The sequence below is a fragment of the Rattus rattus genome, chromosome 3, assembly GCF_011064425.1.
Source record: "Rattus rattus isolate New Zealand chromosome 3, Rrattus_CSIRO_v1, whole genome shotgun sequence".
NCBI lineage: Eukaryota > Metazoa > Chordata > Mammalia > Rodentia > Muridae > Rattus > Rattus rattus.
The window spans coordinates 171,051,750-171,073,098 of NC_046156.1; the positions used below are offsets into that span (position 1 = coordinate 171,051,750).

Below are 21,349 nucleotides of genomic sequence, written 5' to 3' on the forward strand. Positions count from 1 at the left end.
GTGTGTACTTTTACTCAAATATCCATCATCAATTGTCAATTCAGTCTTAGTCTAAAAGTGGGTAGTAATAGTCACAAAATAGTCTAAATGTTACATACGCACACACCTACACACACACACACACACAAACACATCTAAACACACACACACACCTACACATGCACACACCTACACACGCACACACCTACACACGCACACCTACACACACTCACAGACATAAATCAATACAACACATATACAGTTTTTAACAGTCATGATTATTTGTGCATGTGTGTATATATTTCTTAATATTTAAAATTAATACCATTGACACTGAAACAATTATCTCACGGCCCATTTTACTACAATAATATTTAAATCATCTCTTAAATGTTGTGATACATACTCTCTCTATATATACATATATATATATAATTAAGCTAAAATGCACATCATTTCTAAAGCATTGCTATCAAAGGCAATCTTGCCATGATTATGTGACACTGTAGACTTATGTAAGTAGGTGTAGTTAGTGAATCAGTGCTGAGATACCATTTTAATTGAAATTCTAACTGCCGTAATTTATATTCAGCTCTTGATTGTTTACCACCAGAGAAATTTCCCATTTCGTATTACTTATCCCTTACATTTTAATTGTTCCCAGACTAAACTCAAATGAAAGATTATTATATGCACACGAGAAAGGTGTATTAAGTACACATGGACAGACTTGCTACCAAATCATAAATTAGATGTAATCGAGTGCAGATTCTGAAAGCTCCCTTAATTAGATACACGGGCACGTAAAAAGCTAGAAGCAACCATGTAAGGAAAACAGTTGAAATATACGCATTCACTAGCTCAATTTAATTAACCTAGAGGATTTCCTTTTTTCCTTTAGCTTTTAGTTTTCTAGTTTATGATGTTAAATGAAATCTTAAAAGGTACATTTTAGGAGCTAGTGAGATTGCATTTCTTTCTGAGGACCCTGCTGACATTCCCAGCAACGTAGAGACTCAGGGCCATACATACCGCTGATTTCAGAGAATCTCCTGTCATTTTCTGTCCTCTACAGGAATATAGTACATTATATACATGCAGACAAATTAACCATATACACGAAATTACTCAAATGAACAAACTAACAAATAAATAATAAGTGAAATCTTTTTAAACATAGACTTATTTTTATTGGATATTCTTTTAATTTACATTTCAAATGTTATTCCCTTTCCTGGTTTCCCAGACATAAGCCCCCTATCCCATGCCTCTCCTCTTCTTCTATAAGGGTGTGCCCCTCCCCAACCACTCCCCTTCCAGACCCCACCCACCCACATTCCCCTACACCGTGAGTCCAATCTTGGCAGGACCAAGGGCTTCTCCTTCCTTCAGTACCTAACAAGGCCATCCTCTGCTACATATGCAGTTGGAGCCATGGTCAGTCCATGTATAGTCTTTCAGTAGTGCTTTAGTCCCTGGGAGCTCTGGTTGGTAGGCATTGTTGTTCTTATGGGGTTGCAAGCCTATTCAGTTCTTTCTATCCTTTCTCTAATTCCTCCAATGGGGATCCCATTCTCAGTTCAGTGGTTTGCTGCTAGCATTCGCCTCTGTATTTGACATGTTCTGACTGTGTCTCTCAGGAGAGATCTATATCTGGTTCCTGTCAGAATGCACTTCTTAGCTTCATCAATCTTACCTAGTTTTGGTGGCTGTATATATATGGGCCACATGTGGGGTAGGTTCTGATTGGCCATTCCTTCAGTCTCTGCTCCAAACTTTGTCTCCATATCTGCTCCTATGAATATTTTTGTTACCTCTTTTAAGAAGGACTGAAGCATCGGCATTTTGCTCATCCTTCTTGAGCTTCCTTTGGCCTGTGGATTGCATCTTGGGTAATTCCAGCTTGTGGGCTAATATCCACTTATCAATGAGTGTGTTTTTCTGTGGTTGGGTTACCTCACTCAGGATATTTTCTAGTTCAACCCATTTGCCTATTGATTTCATAAAGTCATTGGTTTTGATAGCTGAGTAATATTCCATTGTGTATATGTACCACATTTTTTAAATCCATTCCTCTGTTGAAGGGCATCTGGGTTCTTTCCAGCTTCTGGCTATTATAAATAAGGATGTTATGAACATCGTGGAGATGTGTCTTTGTTGTATGTTGGAGCATCTTTTGGGTATATGCCCAAGAGAGGTATAGCTGGGTCCTCAGGTAGTGGAATGTCCAATTTTCTGAAGAACCACCAGACTGATTTCCAGAGTGGTTGTAAACATAAACTTTAAATTAGATTTAGAAGTCTTTTTACTTACAATAGGGTAAACATGCTATTATTTGGACATTTGTAACAGTATTTCTTTCATATAGAAAGTTATACTATTTTGTTTCTTAATATTTGAAATTAGTACCATCGATATTATATCACAGTTATATTTAAAGTCTCTCTTATAAGTTGCTATACCTCTTACTTTCTATTGAAATTTATTATTTCTTGCTAGTAGCATCGTTGACCCATTCCTAGTATCTGGGTATTAGAAAAATTCTTTTGATTTCCTTTTGAAATCTTAAACATTAAAGCTTACATTAGTATTAAAATATTTATTTTTAAACAGTATTTTCATATTTCACACATATTTTATATTTCATACATATATGTAGTATTCTTAATAGAATATTTCTTCCAGCCAACTCACCCTGCCCCCAAAACTCCTCTCCCCCAAATTTATGCCCTTTAAATTTTTCAATAATATTTTACTAATTCTTTGAGAATTTTATATTTTCTTCCTATTCAACCTTAACTCACATTACATCTACCCCTGCTTCTCAATCTCCCAGTTTCATGTTCCCTCCCTTTTTCTAGTTAAAACATAACTGCTATCACTTTTATTTATCTTTTACTTTAAATTTTTACTTCTACCAAAACTCATACGTATTTACTGTATTGACATCATTTCCATCCTTCCCTCTGACCTCCCCCAAATTCCTCCTATTTACATTTGTTAACTTTTCTGTTTAAAGTATTACTGAAACATATATATTCTCACTTTTGATAGGTTTTTGCTTTTTCTTTAATTATAACTTTTACAAGTATACATTCATATTAATATATAAATACGACCTCTTAATTCCATTTTCCATTTCTCTTACATACACGTTTTAGGGCTGGCCACTTGGAACTGGATGACCAGTTAGGAGGCTCATCCCTTGAGAAACTGCTTCTCCCTCTCACGGTAGCCATTCTTCATCGATGGCTCTTCATTTGGGTGGAGCCTTGTAGGATTTCTCCATACACATTAACCTGGTGTCATCATCATGCAGGTCCATTTCACTGTGGTTCCATGGGCACAACTTCCCAGAGATATGTATAACACAGCCTCACAGCTTGCGTCTTGTTCTTCTAGGTCTTCACTTACAATCTTCCTTCCCCTCCTCCTATGATGTCCCCCAAGCCTTGGGTATAGGGATTTCGCTTTAGATGCAGAATTGACACACAGAGTTTTTTTCAGTCTAAGCATATTTACAAGAGAGGTGGGTTCCATTTATGATCTCAGATTATCAGTCTTGCCACTTTACAGTTACATCTCTCTGACTCCGTGATGAACGGTACAAATCCTAAAATCCTGACCAGTGAAAACATTCCTTTATGAGCTTTGCCAATGTTCCTTCTCCACACAGAGTTTGTGTGTATTTAGTCTCTGACTCTTCACCTAACACTAGGACTCTCCCTGGTTGTGTGCTTTCGCTCTGTTCTACTTCTAATCTAAAATGTTTATTCATCTATTAGCAAAAAGTTGCTTTTGCTGAACACAGCTAAAATGAAGAAATATGGAAATAACCATTGTTAACCAATATTTTTACTTCAACCAGTAAAATTACTAATTAAATCAGGTACCCACAGAATATTTTAAAAATCAAAAGTAATAAGTAATAATAATAATGATAATAATAACAATAATAATAACCTCCTGCTTCAATACATGTACATCAAAATCTATGTTTGCTTCTACCCAACAAATGGCAGCTCCCAACCTCCCCCATGCCTTGGAAGTGCTAATTTAATTAGAACATGCTCTGATTTCTTAAAGGTACCCTTCCCATCAGTCAATGCTGTTCCCTTTTTTCCTACAATTACTTATTTGCATTCTGCTTTTAAATTTTGCTTTAAATGGCTGACTTTTAACTGCTCAGCTCTTCCCTAAATCACCACTATTTGCATTTTTCTGTCATTATTGTTAACTTATTCAGTTAGTTGTTTATTGTTTGCAAGCATATTACTCAGTCATTTTGGTTTTGCCTAAACCTGTCTTTACTTCTAACATTGATCTGCTACTTTGCCTGAAAATTGAAGTTTTCTCTATAACTAATTTTAATTTGTAATGATCTTGGCTTACTGGGTATGTTTTAGGGCTGAACACTTGGGGCTGGATAACCAGTTAAGGGGATATCGGGTTATCATTACTAAACAAAAATTTCCTAAAACCAATGTGTAAGAATGTAGGAAACATGAACTATTCTTCAAACCCTTTACCCATGAAGAATGGCTATAGCAAGGACCCGATGATCTCACAATAGACTCCAAAGACCTCCAATGATTTTCTTCATTACACTTAATAAAAATTTTGTTTCAAAGTAATTCTTTCACTACTTGAACTATAGACATGCTTATTTCCCATTAAATGCTCCTTCTCTAAGTATTTTCTTTGCTAAATATTATATATATTTAATATGGCCTCAAACCATGGAGAACCAAAAACTATTCCATCTCTTGTAATTTTCAGTAAATGAAGAAAATATTTTTTAAAAGGGGGAAAGGCTTATTGGAGTCCTCAATCTATCATTACAGTTTTTGTTTTGGAAATTCTGCTTAGAAAACCCTCACAGATCAGAATGAAGAGTGAAGAATTATACAGAAAAAAAGGACATCCAATTCTGAACAGTTTTTACTAGCCTGCAGGTGTATTAAAGGCTAAAAGATATTGGTTTAATTATATATGGAGAAATCACCTGAGCTACCCAAAAGTCATAGTTGATAATGTCTTATCTACTTAAAAATCATGTATCTTAATTAGCATAAAATTAAATATATCAAAAGAGCATCACTAAATTTTATCCACTAGAATAATATATTAGTGAAAAAGAAAGTTCTCCTTTAGTTATCTTCAAACTACATGTATAATTTTCCAATTAATCTGAAGGAAGGTGCAATTTAGCCTGAGTGATTTTTAAAGAAAAAACATAATTGATCTTTCATAGTATGTCTGTGCTCATAATATAAGGAGAGCATTCAACAGGTCTGGGTAACCCTCTTCATTGGGAAACAAGTATATTTCCTGTTCAGATTCTAAATTAGGACACAGAGAACATCTCCCCCCTCCTCGCCCTCTTACCTTCTTACTTACCATCTCTTCCCTCCCCTTATTACCAGAGTTTTGCTTCCATTTCTACCTCCCTCAATGCCTTCGTCCCTCCCTTCTTGATTTTCTAGGCTTAATTTTAATACCTGACCTGAGCAAGAAATAGCATCATTTGAGAAATCCTTTTCAACCTAGAGGGAATATGAGAGGTTCCCAGCTTCAGTGTTCTCTTCTTTCATGTGTCATATCTATAACTTACCTCCTCTTGTTAACCCTTAGAGATGATCCTTGTCTAACTTCTGATGTTGGCCCCATGAGGCACAAACAAGACCCATTCATGTTCTCTGTCTCTCTCTCTCTCTCTCTCTCTCATCTCTCTCTCTCTCTCTCTCTCTCTCTTATTACATAGGAATTTAATTTGCCAGTTTCTACAATAGTACATTAGACACACTTTATGGTAAATCCAAAATTTTATAAGAGCCACACATAATTAGAGAAGCAAGCCATAAGTAAAGTTCCAAAATTGTAACAATAGCCAGACAAAACAACTCATAAGTCATAGTAGTAGTAGTAGTAGTAGTAGTAGTAGTAGTAGTAGTAGTAACAGTAGTAGTAGTAGTCATAATAGTATTGGTATTATGCAGGGGCTAGAGCAAATGAGGCATTTTTTCCTTATGTTTGAGTTAGTAAAACTGCCTGAAGAAGTAAAAAGAGTAATAGGTAACCTGAATCCCAAAACAATTATGAACTTTGTCTTCCTCAGAAACCTATCCTTTTCACCTTCTTGTACTAGTATGACTTTATATGCATGTTTAAGTTTCTCCTAAAGGAAAAGCACAAGGAGGCAAAATTTCCGTAAAGAAATCGCCCATTGACTCAACAGAAGTATCACCCACAATAATAGCAATACCGACAATTAAGCCAGGATCAGAAGAATGGGTCTATGTGACTGAGCCTATACCTGAGGTATGACACCGTAGAGTCAAGCTAGTAGAATCATTTATCCTGTTTATATCAAGTTTTACCATACTTGAAACATCTAGAAATCTTTCTGGAGCCAGGATTATGTAACTATTCATATATATATATATATATATATATATATATATATGTGTGTGTGTGTGTGTGTGTGTGTGTGTGTGTGTGTGTGTGTGTGTGTGTGTGTACATACATGCATGCTCAGGTAAGTCTGGAATTGCAGCTCACTGGTAGAAGAAAGAAGATCGAGAATTCAGTCCACAATATTGACGTAAGGGAAACTGAAAAAAAAAAAATCTAGAGACTTATCAGTGAACCACATGTCAATTTTCCCCTTGGATTTGAATTTCTGAGTCATACTTTGAAACTGCTCTTGAGTACTGAAACCAGGGGAGCAAATAGCTCCTGTGAGTATCAGTTTTCTGCCTAAAGATACAGAAGATTCAGTTTCCTAGAAGAATGACTTCTGTTGGATGCAAAGCCAGCAAATTTAGAGTTAGCCATCATGCCTAAAGCCTTATCATAATATTACAAACTTTAACCTTTGGTCTTTTAGAACTGGAAAAAAATGTATATAGTGAACTTAAGCCATAAGACAGCTATGTGACCCAAGAGCTTGTGATAAATATGCTGAATAAGGAGTTACATAAGGGGCCATTTTCCTATGACAAAGGCAAGACAGTTGCTACCTGGGCCTGGGGCTTCAAAATATAAATCAGTCTTCTTTGGGAAATCAGACAATTTTTTTAAATAAAGATAAAAGGATGTTTATGCAAATCGGCACTATCATTTTATTCCAGTCCACAATGGTTTCTTACACTGATAAACTCAGCAAGGTCCATCTGAGAGCCAAGATTTGACTGGATGGGTTGTGTTGCAGCTATAATTAAACTCTTCCAGGGTTGTTGTATCTCCAAATTAGGCTGGGGTAGAAGTACATAGCATAGCTCACTGTATTAAAGGAATCAGATGCAGTCAACAGTATATGACAGATTCTTGATAGCTTCCTGATGAATTAATTAACTAGTATCAACATAAAATTAGAAAATACTTTAATATGGAACACTTAGATGGTCCAATCACGTATGTGTGTATATATATTGTGTTTGTACATATATATGTATTATGTATGTATATAATTATGTATGTATGTATGCATATTTGTGGCTATCATACTACTTTAAATGTATATGCATGCAGAGATACACACCCACCGAACATTTTCAAAATGTTCCAATTTGTGACAGAAACAGAATAGAAGAAGTCTAGGGGAATAATATATAATCATTATTTGGTATTGGATGAGGAGCCATGAATCTTTCAAACCACCACATTCTATTCCCTGGCTTCCACAGACATGTAGCCTCATCTCAGTGCACAACGCCTTCAGCCAACTTCAAAAGTTGCTGTAGACTTTCAGTCTTAGCAATATTGGAAAGTCCAAAGTGCAAAGTTTCTTCTGAGACTCAAGGCAATCTCTTTAACTATAGCCCCTCTGGAAGATCCAAAAGCAAATTACATACTTCCAACATAAAATTGCATATAACATTCCATTACCATTCCAAAATGGAGGAATGTGGGGATAGTGAGAACATACTGTAGCGAGGCTGTTCCAAAACCTGGCAGACAAACTTTAAATACTGAAGTTCCATATCTGACGTTAGAAGACTTAGATAGTCCCGTCATTGTTTATTGCCTTTAATATACCAGTCTCTTATGGGCTTGTTCCACTCCCTGTATTCTTCTCTTCTTGGCAGATATCCCATAACTCTGCCACCTCTGATACCTTGTGGTCACCAACACAGCTCAAGCTTCACTTTTGCAGCCTTGGACAATAACCTCTCAGTGCTACTTGCCCTCTCAAGACCCGCACTCATGGAGTGCCATCCTGCACATTGCCTAGTAACAGTCATTGTCCTTAACCAGGGCTTCACTCTTTGTGTACCCTCCATTACTCTAAAACCAAAACCATATGAGTGTGAATGACACTTCTAGGTTTGGCTGCCCTTTGAGGTAGAGCCCCGCCCTCCATGAATCACATTTGCATATGTTTTTCTTTTTGGTTACATTTTAAAAGCAGAAAATCCCTTAGACATTTTCCCCCAGTAGCTTAGAGGCTACTGGCTGGATCAGTCCTGACAGCACCTTTCCCATGGTCCCAGGGAAGTTCCCAAAGTTTGGCTATGGTATTCTTTTTCTCTTCAAACTGTACATTTTGTAGTTCTTTTTGGCTTGCTTGCTTCTTCTCATTGTACACCTGTATAAGAGTGATTCTTCTTAATGTCCATGCAGCAAAGTGAGCTCTAGGCTGTCTTGAAATCTTCTCCAACAAAAAGTTTCGTCTACACTTTTTTAATTGGGCCTCAGATAAATTCTTAAGGCAAGGACAAAAATCATCACCTTTTCCAAAACACAATAATGGCCGCTAATCCACATACAAATAGTGTTCACTTTAGTAACCTTTTGATCTGGGCTTAATAATCCACATTTCTCTCACAACTACTGTCTTCCAAGATCTTAGTGTTTTCATATTTACAATGTTTCTACTACTTAGCAGAAACCATTGGTAATTCTTCAGCCAGTTTCCTGTTGTAATCTGTTTTCAAAAGACAATTCAGACAGAGAAGATAGAAAAAGATCTACTTCCCAGATCTGAGGATTGTTTTAAACACATGGGACACAATTATCAATAAAGCTGGAATACACACACACACACACACACACACACACACACACACACACACACGCACACACACGTGTATCTTTCCTCAGAGTCATCACCACCTTGAATTCTGTTTCTGTTCTGGAAAGTTCTTTACACTCTACAACTAGCACTACCTTTCAATAGACAGACATAAACCTAACCACAGGGCCCTTGCGCCTGATCCTCTTTCTGCTCACCATGGGCTTTGTGCAAATTTCCCTTCCTCTCATTGACAATCCTTCCCAAGCTGCTAAAACAAAGGTCTTCCAGAACTAATCGAAACAAAACATTCCCTCTGTCGCTGCATAGCAGTTAGCAACTGAATTAGTATTTTATACACATAAGCTTTTTATGATGCTTCTGTTTTTTCCTACTTACTTACTAGTTAATTATTTACGGCCTGATAACTATTTCCCCACTAGGATGTAAGGTCCGCAGCCAGGGACTCTGATTCTTCACTGTAAACCGCCTTTTCCCTAAAGTACTGGTATGTAGAGTGACCATCCCCTCAGTGGTTCACTTGGGTGAACACTCAGGGATACAAGGTTAGGTTTGCAGGTAACAATAGAACAGCTTACAAGAGTTCTCGTTGCAGTGTGGCTGTCTTCACCATTAATACTGGGCCCTAGGATGTTTATCAAATGGTCACAGGGAAGACAGTAGGAACATGGTCTTTTCTTCTCCAAAGGTCACATGGAAGTCCAAGATGTAGAAAATACATGAAAGCAATTTCCACTCACAAGGGAAAGAATTTATCCAATGATATAGTTTGTGTGACAGCAGAGGGGTCTGTGTGAAATGTTATATTCAATGTATCCATGAGATTGGTGGAGTTATTAAAAAGTCTCTAGTATTTAGAGTTTCATAATTAAGAATAAATTAGCTCAGACAATTTATAAGTGCCTCATGTGTGACTCCTTGGTAAACAAGTGTTTAGTCAAAAAAAAAAAGAATGATTATATAGCAAGTTTATATTCAATATTATATATACTTTGAATTTTATTTCATTTGCATTGATTTCATATTTGATTGCTTGTTTGCATAATTGAAGGTAACATAAGTTAAACTTTCTGAGTCACACACTATATCCACAGCAAGTAGACTGTCTTGGTGGAAAGCAACTGAAGCAACTTGTTCCCACCCTGACAGGAGGAACCCGTGGAGTTCTCCAAACATGGTCATTTTCCAACTGAGGCAAAATGTAATAAATCAATCATTCAATAGTCTGAGAACTCACTGGGTCCCACACCTCATGCGATTACAAGGAAAAACCAATCAAATTTTCTCTATCAAAGTACTGATCAAGACAATGATAGCCCCTGACTAACCAGGGCTGATATTCTAGAGTAAAGTACAGACAAATAGAATTACTGTTATCCATATTATAACAACTGGAATACAGGATGCTAAGACAACACTTCAGAGGATCTGAGGGTAACCTTGCAAACCGGTTGGGCCATGAAATGATATCTGGAAGAATAATGTCTGTTCTGAAACATACTGATTATCTGGAACAGAAATTACCATCTGAGACAGATGAGGACTAAGACCTCTTAAAAGCTGTGCTCCAGGGAGTGGCAGTTGGGACATGATCTTGATAACTAGTGTTCTTTTGACTCAGCTACTCACAAGAATTTCCATTTTCGAACCCTGATCTCTGTGATTTGCTGTTTAACAGGAGCTACCTTCATTTTTAGTACCTTACTGGGAACTGATAGAGAAAACCTACATAAGCCACATCAAAACAGTGCTTCAACATCTCAGAGAAAGCCAACACACCGTGCTTTCTTATTTATATGAGACTAGGTAAGTGAAATCCCCAAAAGCAGAATTTAGTTATGTTTAGATAGGCCAAAGATCCATCTTCTTCTCTCCACTCCTTACAGGACAAGTTTTCAGGAGTTTCTAAGGCGTCCAGATCACAAGCAAGATTTTGTAGCTCAGTGGCAGGCTGATTTCAACTCTGTTCCTGAAGACTTGTGGGAAGACGAGGAAACAAAGGCTGAACTACACCAAAGAGTAAATGTAAGGACTCCCATAACCTCCCGGGATAGGGCCACCACAGTTTCATTCCTCCATCTGTACCCTTCATCTCCTTTCCACCTTTAGGAATGGAAGCATGGATTAGAAATACAATTATTTGAACTCTGGCCCAATTATTAATAATGTAACAAATTAGAAACATCACTGACTGCTCTGCACTTTGGGTTCAGAATACATTTATGGCACACTTCTTAGAAGAAGGGCTGACACCATCCATGCAGGAGAATTCTTGACATCTGCTTTGTAGACTCTTCACATCAGTTGGTCTGCCTAGCTCTGGCCATACCTGGTGGTAATTACATACCCCTCCTGACTCTACTTACACACCCTAACAGCAATAAGAAGGAAACGAAGACAACCCAGCCTTGTTTCTAGTGACCAGGTCTTCTGAGGTCTAGTGACATAGTCTCCATATCTTCCTCTCTCTATCAAACACATGCTTAGAAGTTGGAAGGCAGGTAGATTCTTGTGAGTTCATAAATCAAGTTTATTACCTTGATGTTTGAGGTAAGGGCTTCTGGTGCACAAGAAGCCCCATTCAGTTCCACAGACTTCATCTTTCCTGTGTCAACTGATAAACCTCGCTCGTACCAGCAGAGGGATACCTCGAAACTATTTTATGTGTTGGTTAATGAGAGTCAAATATTATGATCTTGTTGTATGGCACTATTCCTAGGGAAATGTAACTAAATTTCTATTCATTCTAGACAGGGGATTCACAAGAGAAGTGAAGAAACACATCCCAGCTTGGTAATGAGTTTAGCATAGTTACTTAAAGGAGTGTGGGAGAGAGGGGTTACTTACAGAAGCTTAAATGACACAAAGTTTATCAAGCATGGGTCGTGGCTCAAAAACACCTGAAAACCTAGAGCTCACTGCACAACTTGGAAATAGCTTGACAGATTAAAGAGAACCTCTTCCAGGTGGCTCAAGCACTCTCTGCCTCTTCTAGGTAATGGCTTGTCGGAATCCCTTCTGGGAAGCATGGCTACTCCACCTGTTCCGTTGGGAGTGCCTAGCCTTTACTGCTTTTATAAACTTGGAGATCTAGTGGTCCAATGTATCTCATCAATTTGGGTAACTTCTTTTAACAAATATCAATTATTCTTTGAGAATTTCATACAACATATTTTGATCATATTCACCTTAACTCCTCTCATTAACTCTTTCAGGATCAACCTCCCACTGTCCTAACTCCCACAACTTCATCCCTTCTTTTATTAAATTCAGTATGTTTTGTCTATATGCTTCTGGGTGTGGCCCATGGCTGGAGCACGTTCAAAGTACCAGAAATCACATCCCTTAAGAAAACTGGCTTTCCCTCCTCCTGAAGCCATTGACTGTCCATAGAAATTTACTTTAGAGTGGGAGCTCTTTAGCACCTATTTCACACTAGAATTTTGTTTAGCTTGATCATGCACAGGTCTTGTAAAGTCTACCACAACTGCTATTTGTTTCTGAGTGCAGAAGCAGTCATTTATTCTCTGTGCTTTGACCATTTATGAGTTTCTTTTCTAGCCAATATCTACTACAAAAACAAATTTTTCTGATCTGATTTGAGAGCTAGACAGATCTATGGGTAGAAAGACATGAATTTAGAGAGTGGTTTGATATTATGTTCATTAAGTAACATAATAATAGTTAGTTTGGCCTTGTCACCTCTGACTCCCTAACTATGGTGGTTTTGTTCAAATTTGTAGTTCCAAGCAGGTATTTTCTACTGCAAAGTGGGCTTTAATTCTAGTCAGACAGTAGTTGGTTACCTCATAACATTTGTTCCACTATTATATCCATGTACTTTTCTTCCCATACCAAGCATTAATGTAGCTTACGTAGTTGACAACTGGATAAATTTATTGATGACAGTTTACCTCCAGAAATCTGCATAGGGTCTTTTAGTACGATGAGGGCTAGCTTGAAGGGAAGAAGCTTCCTGGTGAATACTGACTTGATTACTCTAGGTCTTGTTACTAGGATAGGTGGTATTTTTCAGCTGTCAAGTTTTGGTGATCATCTAAGAGCAGAGGCAATAGCCTGTATTGTTTGGGGGAGGGGAGGTATCAACTGTATCAACTCAGAGGAATTGTCTATAAAAGATATCATTATAGTCATTTGTGTAACAAATATATTGCCAACTCTAACCCAGAGTCCATCATGTGGTCTGAAAGACACATTAGTGTGAGAAACTTCTTAAATCTTTTGGGTTGTTTACTTCTGGCATTAAATAAGCTTCCTTTTAGAATTTCTTGAGTCTTAAGAGCTTAAGATAAGATTTCTTTCTCATAGTAGATGGCTGTTGGCAGAGAATAAGATGAAATATTCCCCATCTTTCATAACATCTTGATTAGGTTTGTTTGTTTGAGGCAAGATCTCACTATATAGCCTTGGAAGATCTAAAGCTCACTATGTCAACCAGGCTGACTTCAAATATTCATAGGTCCACCTGCCTCTACTTCCCAAGCCCTGGCACTAATTGTATGTGCCACCACACCCACCCTAGAATATCCTGACTACTAGCCAGCTGCCTTCCAAGATCAAATGTATCGACTCAAAGGAATTGTCTATAAAAGGTATCATTGTAGTCATTTGTGTAACAAATATATTGCCAACTCTACCCCAGAGTCCATCATGTGGTGTAAAAATAGTAAAGCATTTGTTATGTCCACAGGACTAAGGTTTAACAGGTGAACACAAAGTCTATGACTCCAATATATTTCCATGATGGTAGCCAGTGGATAGAATGATTAAAAACCAATAAATGTAAGGTGAGTGTGGTATTGTGTTTGTTTGTTTGTTTGTTTGTTTTTAAAATCTATGATGACATCAAGAAAGCAGACAAGAGGTTGAAGCATTTCTATAACTATTTTGCTTGTTGTGGATGTGGAAATCCTACACATAGGATAATTGAATGGACTGAGAGCCAGAATGCTGGAGGGAACTCCATGCATATACAGAGGAAGGTTAATCAGTCAGAGAGAAGAACAAAGCCATAGCGATCCCAAGTCTTGATGTGCATGGAGACTCTCGAGGACTGGAGAGCAAAGTGAATATAGGTGAGAGGTTACTGGTGAGGTCAGAAGGATTGTAGGAGACCATATGACCCAAGGTTTTGGGTCACTTTATAGTAAAGACAGGAAACCCAGATGTATGGTTTTAAATGCTCCTGTAGGGAAATAAAGATCAAGAAGACCAGTCGGGAAACCAGCCATGATCTCTCACAAAAATAGCAAGACAGCCTCATGGCCTGGATGACAGGGACATGCCAATAGCTTTCACCTAAGCGATGTTCACCTATTACTTGTCCTTAAGCATTTCTCAAAATAATTCATCTAAGTAAATCCTACAACTGCCTTTTGTTTCGTTTCTTTCCCACTGTTCATAGAACCAGCCTCAGAGTCTCTCTCCTCTACATTGCTTTCTCATAGTAGATGGCTGCTGGCAGAGAAAGGGGAAATGTAGTAGTCTGGATATGCCATTTATCCCTTTTCCGAAATCCAAATGCACCACGTGTCTATTGTAGATTAATTAAATAATGAGTAGAAATCAGACTTAAAATGACAAGTCTATAATCCCAGCCAATAGTAGCTACAGTTATATGTACAAATATATTTACCATTTCTAATAATTTTCAAAAAATTTATATGCAGTACATATATACCTTTTCAACATTTTATTCATCAATACAAAATGTTTTCTTTGTGAATAAGAATTCATCTATAGCAACATTTTTATGACCAAAGGGTTTGTCTACTGAACATTATAATGATTTTTTGAGGAGGTTTCCATTATTAATCATATTTCACTAACAAACTTGTATGTACCAATTTTAATATAAAATTATATCATAACATTTAAACTAGCTACATATATATTGACATCATTAATAATTAACAGTTTCCTTGAGCTAATTTATAAGACTATAAATAAAAAGTTAAAATAATTGAGTGAAAGATTATGCTTATGTCTAAGATCTTTTAGACATTGAAAACTTACAAATTTTTATTTTCAATTTAATATAAAAATTAGCAATAGAGATTTGAATTTTACTTAAAGCAATAGGTTATAGGAATGCATCCAATATTAATTCTATCATATATTTAAATTTTTGCCAACTTAGTGGATAAAAATATAGATGTTTTCTTAAAATTTGCATTGTATTTCTTCCTTTTGTATTTGAAGTTAGCCATTTTTTCCCATTTAATGATCTTTTATTTTATTTCTTCTCAATCCTAATTGTGATTCCTACCTATTCTTCTGCTGAAATGTGCTTCTTTTTCTTAGTAACTGGTATATCTTTTTTATATACTATGGTTAAATACCATTCTTTCATAATATATTATAAATATATTCCAAGTTTGATGTTGACTTATTTGAGGCTTTTAAATGTTCATGTAAGTAATTTAGAAATTTTTATTATATTGCCTTTAATGGATAATTTAAAAATAATCCAACCTAGGATTAAATGTAACTTCACCATTATTTTTACTAATTTTTTACAACTTCACATTTTACTTTTAAATATTTAAAATATGTAATCAGATAGGGATCTCGTTTTAGCATTTATAGAATGCTAGGCAGATATTTTAAGAAGATCCTGAAAGATGTCAGCATTAGATTAAATAGATACACATTTTGTACTTAGTGAGTTTATTTACTTTGTTTGTTTGATTGTTTTTCTGTATACCTGAAAGAATATAAATAAAAATAGTTTCAAAAAGAAGGTAGAAATTAAATTTGAGAAAAGGAGGATAGAATTAATGAGAATAAAAAACGTAACTTGACTACTTCACAAATAAGAAAATTAAACATTAGAATTAAAATATCAACCATATACAGACAAAGACATTGCTGACAAGAAGAGCAAAGAGGGAACAAGTCAACACATATTCTTCTGAGTAAACTTTTGTTATTAAGATACTGACCCTGGGCTCCAACCTCATAGGTAGCAATGAATAGCCTAGTAAGAACACCAGTGGAAGGGGAAGCCCTTGGTCCTGCCAAGACTGAACCCCCAGTGAACATGATGGTTGGGGGAGGACATTGATGGAGGGAGGATGGGGAGGGGAATACCCATAGAGAAGAGGAGGGGGAGGGGTTAGGGGGATGTTGGCCTGGAAACCAGGAAAAGGAATAACAATCGAAATGTAAATAAGAAATACCCAATTTAATAAAGATGAAAAAAAAAAAAAGATATGTATGTGGAACTCCTCATCCAATTGCTTCTCTGAGGAAGCTCGGAACCAAGTATGATTCTACTTGAGAAAGGCTCAATTTGGACATAATAAGCCTCATCAAAAATACAGGAAGACTTTGAAGCATCAGATTTTCACTAGTACACAGTGGAGAAAATTGTGCAGCCTAAGTAAAACTTGCCATCCTTTCACGCCTGTGAATAATTAAAGTTTGGTTTGGGATGAGGCTAATATACATCCATTTATTTATTTGTTCATTTGTTTTTGAGACAGGATTTCTCTGTGCAGCACTGACTTTCCTGGAACTCTGTAGACTAGGCTAGCCTCCAACTCAATTCCACCTGCCTCTGCCTCCCAATTGCTGGGATTAAAGACATGTTAACACACACCACATACAGGGCTTCACACCCATTTTTTAAAGTGATACAAGTAATGTTAGTTGAAAAACCAGCTCTATCCTTCTATATTTTTGTATTTTATAGCTACGTGATCTTTGGAAATGAAACTTTAAATTACTGTACCTCTGTTCCCTTTCCTTGCAACAGATTTTAACGAGGTCATTATATAATGCAGCAACCATCGTTTCTAAATGCTCAGTACTCACTAGTTGCTGTCTTTCTTATTTTGTCCACACAGCAATGATCCTAGGAAGGTACTACCAGTAACAACCCCATTGTATAGCTGAAGAAATATGGCCAGTAGTTTAGCATGTTAAGTGGCAGCATAGGAATCTATGTCCAAGCACCTAAACTCCTCATCAAACTGCTTCTCCAAGGAAGCATTATGGGATAGATAAAGACAGAATGACAAAGTGTATCTGCAGGGCTATCTATTCCTAGAAACAGTATTATAGCCACGTGAGCCCCTAAAGTACTTTCTGTCTTAAATTCTACTCTTTAGAGTTCTTTTTTCCCCACCTTTATTAACTTGAGTATTTCTTATTTATATTTTGGTTGTTATTTCCCTTCCCGGTTTCCGCTCCAAAACCCCCCAACCCTTTCCCCTTCCCTTCTCTATGGGTGTTCCTCCCCATCCTCCCCCTATTACCACCCTCCCCCAACAATCACGTTCACTGGTGGTTCAGTCTTGGCAGGACCAAGGGCTTCCCCCTCCACCGGTGCTCTTGCTATGACATTCATTGTTATGTATGCAGTTGGAGTCCAGGGTCAGTCCATGTATAGTCCTTGGGTAGTGGCTTAGTCCCTGGAAGCTCTGGTTGCTTGGCATTGCTGTGATATGGGGTCTCGAGGCCCTTCAAGCTCTTCCAGTCCTTTCTCTGATTCCTTCAACGGGGGTCCTATTCTCAGTTCAGTGGTTTGCTGCTGGCATTCGCCTATGTATTAAATTCTACTCTTATATCATTTCTGGAGCTTAAAACTGAGTGCTACATGATACTCAAACCCAAAGATTCACATCCGAGCTTTACCATTTACTCACCTGAGGAAAATGCCTTCCCTATGACCCAGTACCCTCTTATAAAAATAAAGATAATGAATGAGCTGCCTAATGGTGCTTGCAGGCATTTAATGGGTGATCAGATAAGTCAGCAGCACATTTAAGAAAAACTCATACTCAGAACCATTCTGAAACAAATGAAAAATCCCCAAGTGCCCATACTTAGGCCTAATTACTATGTGTAAATACCATGTTAGACATTATCCTGTTCACGCTCTTCCTCACTGGCCACAGCCTGGTATGCTGCTGAGCTGATGTTGATCATCCCGTTACAAACATTTTTTTTTATCAAAGGACGCTGTATCTGTGGTAAGTAATAAACCCGTGGCCTTGGTTCAAATGCAAAACTGTGTTTTTCCCTACCAACAATAGTTGCTTTTGTTTTGTTTTTCAACTCACATAAAGTGACATTCAACAAAACACGTTGATTAACAAAGAAACTACTAGCACACAGATAGAACTATCCATGGAAAGTAGGATAGACTTGTGGGCACCTGATCTGAGAGAACAAGAGGTCACCGTCCTAACTAAAAAAAAAAAAAAAAAAAAATCTAACACGCAAACTCGTTAGGCGTGTCTTTGTAAGGGGCATCTCCAGACACAAAGGCTCTTGGGTGCTTGATACTGAAGGAGTACAAGGCACGATTCTCAAGCAGAGCCACGCTGTTTCTTTTCACTCAGGACCTGCGAGACCGCCTGTGGGACATCTGTGAAGCGAGGAAGGAAGAGGCAGAGCAGGAGAGACTTGATATCATTAACGAGAGCTGGCTGCAGGACTGCATCGGAATAACAATGAATCACTTCTTTTCCCTGATGCAGGTATGAACGCCAGACACAGTGACACAGACTCCCTGTGCAACCTTATTCCTCCGGGAACAAGTCCTTCGCAGTGTTAGGGGTCTGCTCAGGGATTGGTTTGCTCAGGCCATCCTGCGTGGTATGCATTCCCTACCTGGTATGCACTCTGGCTTGCCAAGAAAAATGAGCTAACAAAAATTGTTTTGTTTCATTTCGTTTCGTTTCGTTTCGTTTTGTTCTGTTCTGTTTGGTTTTATCCCAGCCACGCAACCACTTAGACATTGCATCTGAAGCAAATACTCACTACTTCGGTATCCCTGTAAAGGTTCTGAGAGACTGCAGAGACGCTTCTGAAAAGGGAGTATTTACCTGATCAGACTCTCAAATACTTAAAGGTGGCCACAATAGCCAAGGAAATCTGCCCTACCAAAGTTTCTGGGCTACATTACAACCATGGGTACTATTGTGTGACTGGGAGTGAAAGAACAGACCAGCTTTTAGCTGTTAGATCTCTCAAGACAAAAATGACTACAGATGCAGATTTTGAAAACTCAAGGGTGGATGCAGGATGAAGGATTGAGGTTAATTGTGTTTGCTTATAATTTTTTTAACTTTTTTTTATTACTTTTTTTATTAACTTAAGTATTTCTTATTTACATTTCGAGTGTTATTCCCTTTCCCGGTTTCCGGGCCAACATCCCCCTAACCCCTCCTCCTCCCCTTCTAGATGGGTGTTCCCCTCCCCACCCTCCCCCCATTACCACCCTCCCCCCAACGATCACGTTCACTGGGGGTTCAGTCTTAGCAGGACCAAGGGCTTCCCCTTCCACTGGTGCTCTTACTAGGCTGTTCATTGCTACCTATGAGGTCAGAGTCCAGGGTCAGTCCATGTATAGTCTTTAGGTAGTGGCTTAGTCCCTGGAAGCTCTGGTTGCTTGGCATTGTTGTTCATATGGGGTCTCGAGCCCCTTCAAGCTCTTTCAGTTCTTTCTCTGATTCCTTCAAGGGGGTCCTATTCTCAGTTCAGTGGTTTGCTGCTGGCATTCGCCTCTGTATTTGCTGTATTCTGGCTGTGCCTCTCAGGAGAGATCTACATCCAGCTCCTGTCCGCCTGCACTTCTCTGCTTCCTCCATCTTGTGTAATTGGGTGGCTGTATATGTATGGGCCACATATGGGGCAGGCTCTGAATGGGTGTTCCTTCTGTCTCTGTTTTAATATTTGCCTCTCTATTCCCTGCCAAGGGTATTCTTGTTCCCCTTTTAAAGAAGGAGTGAAGCATTCACATTTTGATCATCTGTCTTGAGTTTCATGTGTTCTAGGCATCTAGGGTAATTCAAGCATTTGGGCTAATAGCCACTTATCAATGAGTGCATACCATGTGTGTTTTTCTGTGATTGGGTTACCTCACTCAGGATGATATTTTCCAGTTCCAACCATTTGCCTACGAATTTCATAAAGTCATTGTTTTTGATAGCTGAGTAATATTCCATTGTGTAGATGTACCATATTTTCTGTATCCATTCCTCTGTTGAAGGGCATCTGGGTTCTTTCCAGCTTCTGGCTATTATAAATAAGGCTGCTATGAACATAGTGGAGCACATGTCTTTTTTATATGTTGGGGCATCTTTTGGATATATGCCCAAGAGAGGTATAGCTGGATCCTCAGATAGTTCAATGTCCAATTTTCTGAGGAACCTCCAGACTGATTTCCAGAATGGTTTTACCAGTCTGCAATCCCACCAACAATGGAGGAGTGTTCCTCTTTCTCCACAACCTCCCCAGCATTTGTTGTCACCTGAGTTTTTGATCTTAGCCATTCTCACTGGTGTGAGGTGAAATCTCAGGGTTGTTTTGATTTGCATTTCCCTTATGACTAAAGATATTGAACATTTCTTTAGGTGTTTCCAAGCCATTAAGCATTCCTCAGCTGTGAATTCTTTGTTTAGCTCTGAACCCCATTTTTAATAGGGTTATTTGTCTCCCTGCGGTCTAACTTCTTGAGTCCTTTGTATATTTTGGATATAAGCCCTTTATCTGTTGTAGGATTGGTAAAGATCTTTTCCCAATCTGTTGGTTGCCTTACAGACGCTTTTCAGTTTTAGGAGATCCCATTTGTTGATTCTTGATCTTAGAGCATAAGCCATTGGTGTTTTGTTCAGGAAATTTTTTCCAGTGCCCATGTGTTCGAGATGCTGCCCTAGATTTTCTTCTATTAGTTTGAGTGTGTCTGGTTTGATGTGGAGGTCCTTGATCCACTTGGACTTAAGCATTGTACAGGGTGATAAGCATGGATCGATCTGCATTCTTCTACATGTTGACCTCCAGTTGAACCAGCACCATTTGCTGAAAATGCTATCTTTTTTTCCATTGGATGGTTTTGGCTCCTTTGTCAAAAATCAAGTGACCATAGGTGTGTGGGTTCATTTCTGGGTCTTCAATTCTGTTCCATTGGTCTATCTGTCTGTCTCTGTACCAATACCATGCAGTTTTTATCACTATTGCTGTATAATACTGCTTGAGTTCAGGGATAGTGATTCCCCCTGAAGTCCTTTTATTGTTGAGAATAGGTTTAGCTATCCTGGGATTTTTGTTATTCCAGATGAATTTGCAAATTGTTCTGTCTAACTCTTTGAAGAAATGGATTGGTATTTTGATGGGGATTGCATTGAATCTGTAGATCTCTTTTGGTAAAATGGCCATTTTTACTATGTTAATCCTGCCAATCCATGAGCATGGGAGATCTTTCCATCTTCTGAGGTCTTCTTCAATTTCTTTCTTCAGAGGCTTGAAGTTCGTATTGTATAGATCTTTTACTTGCTTGGATAAAGTCACACCGAGGTATTT

The 21,349-nt window shown here is 37.9% G+C and overlaps 1 protein-coding gene across 2 annotated transcripts in view; it reads left to right on the plus strand.

Annotated features, from left to right (window-relative positions):
• Nucleotides 1-21,349, plus strand: part of Spef2 (sperm flagellar 2) — a 177,051-nt gene that overhangs the window by 98,925 nt on the left and 56,777 nt on the right. For both annotated transcript variants that reach the window (XM_032898792.1, XM_032898791.1), the window contains 4 exons: nucleotides 6,152-6,300; nucleotides 10,695-10,822; nucleotides 10,903-11,041; nucleotides 18,388-18,525. In XM_032898792.1, the coding sequence (XP_032754683.1) occupies nucleotides 6,152-6,300; nucleotides 10,695-10,822; nucleotides 10,903-11,041; nucleotides 18,388-18,525 (554 nt within the window). The remainder of the gene's footprint in view (nucleotides 1-6,151; nucleotides 6,301-10,694; nucleotides 10,823-10,902; nucleotides 11,042-18,387; nucleotides 18,526-21,349) is intronic.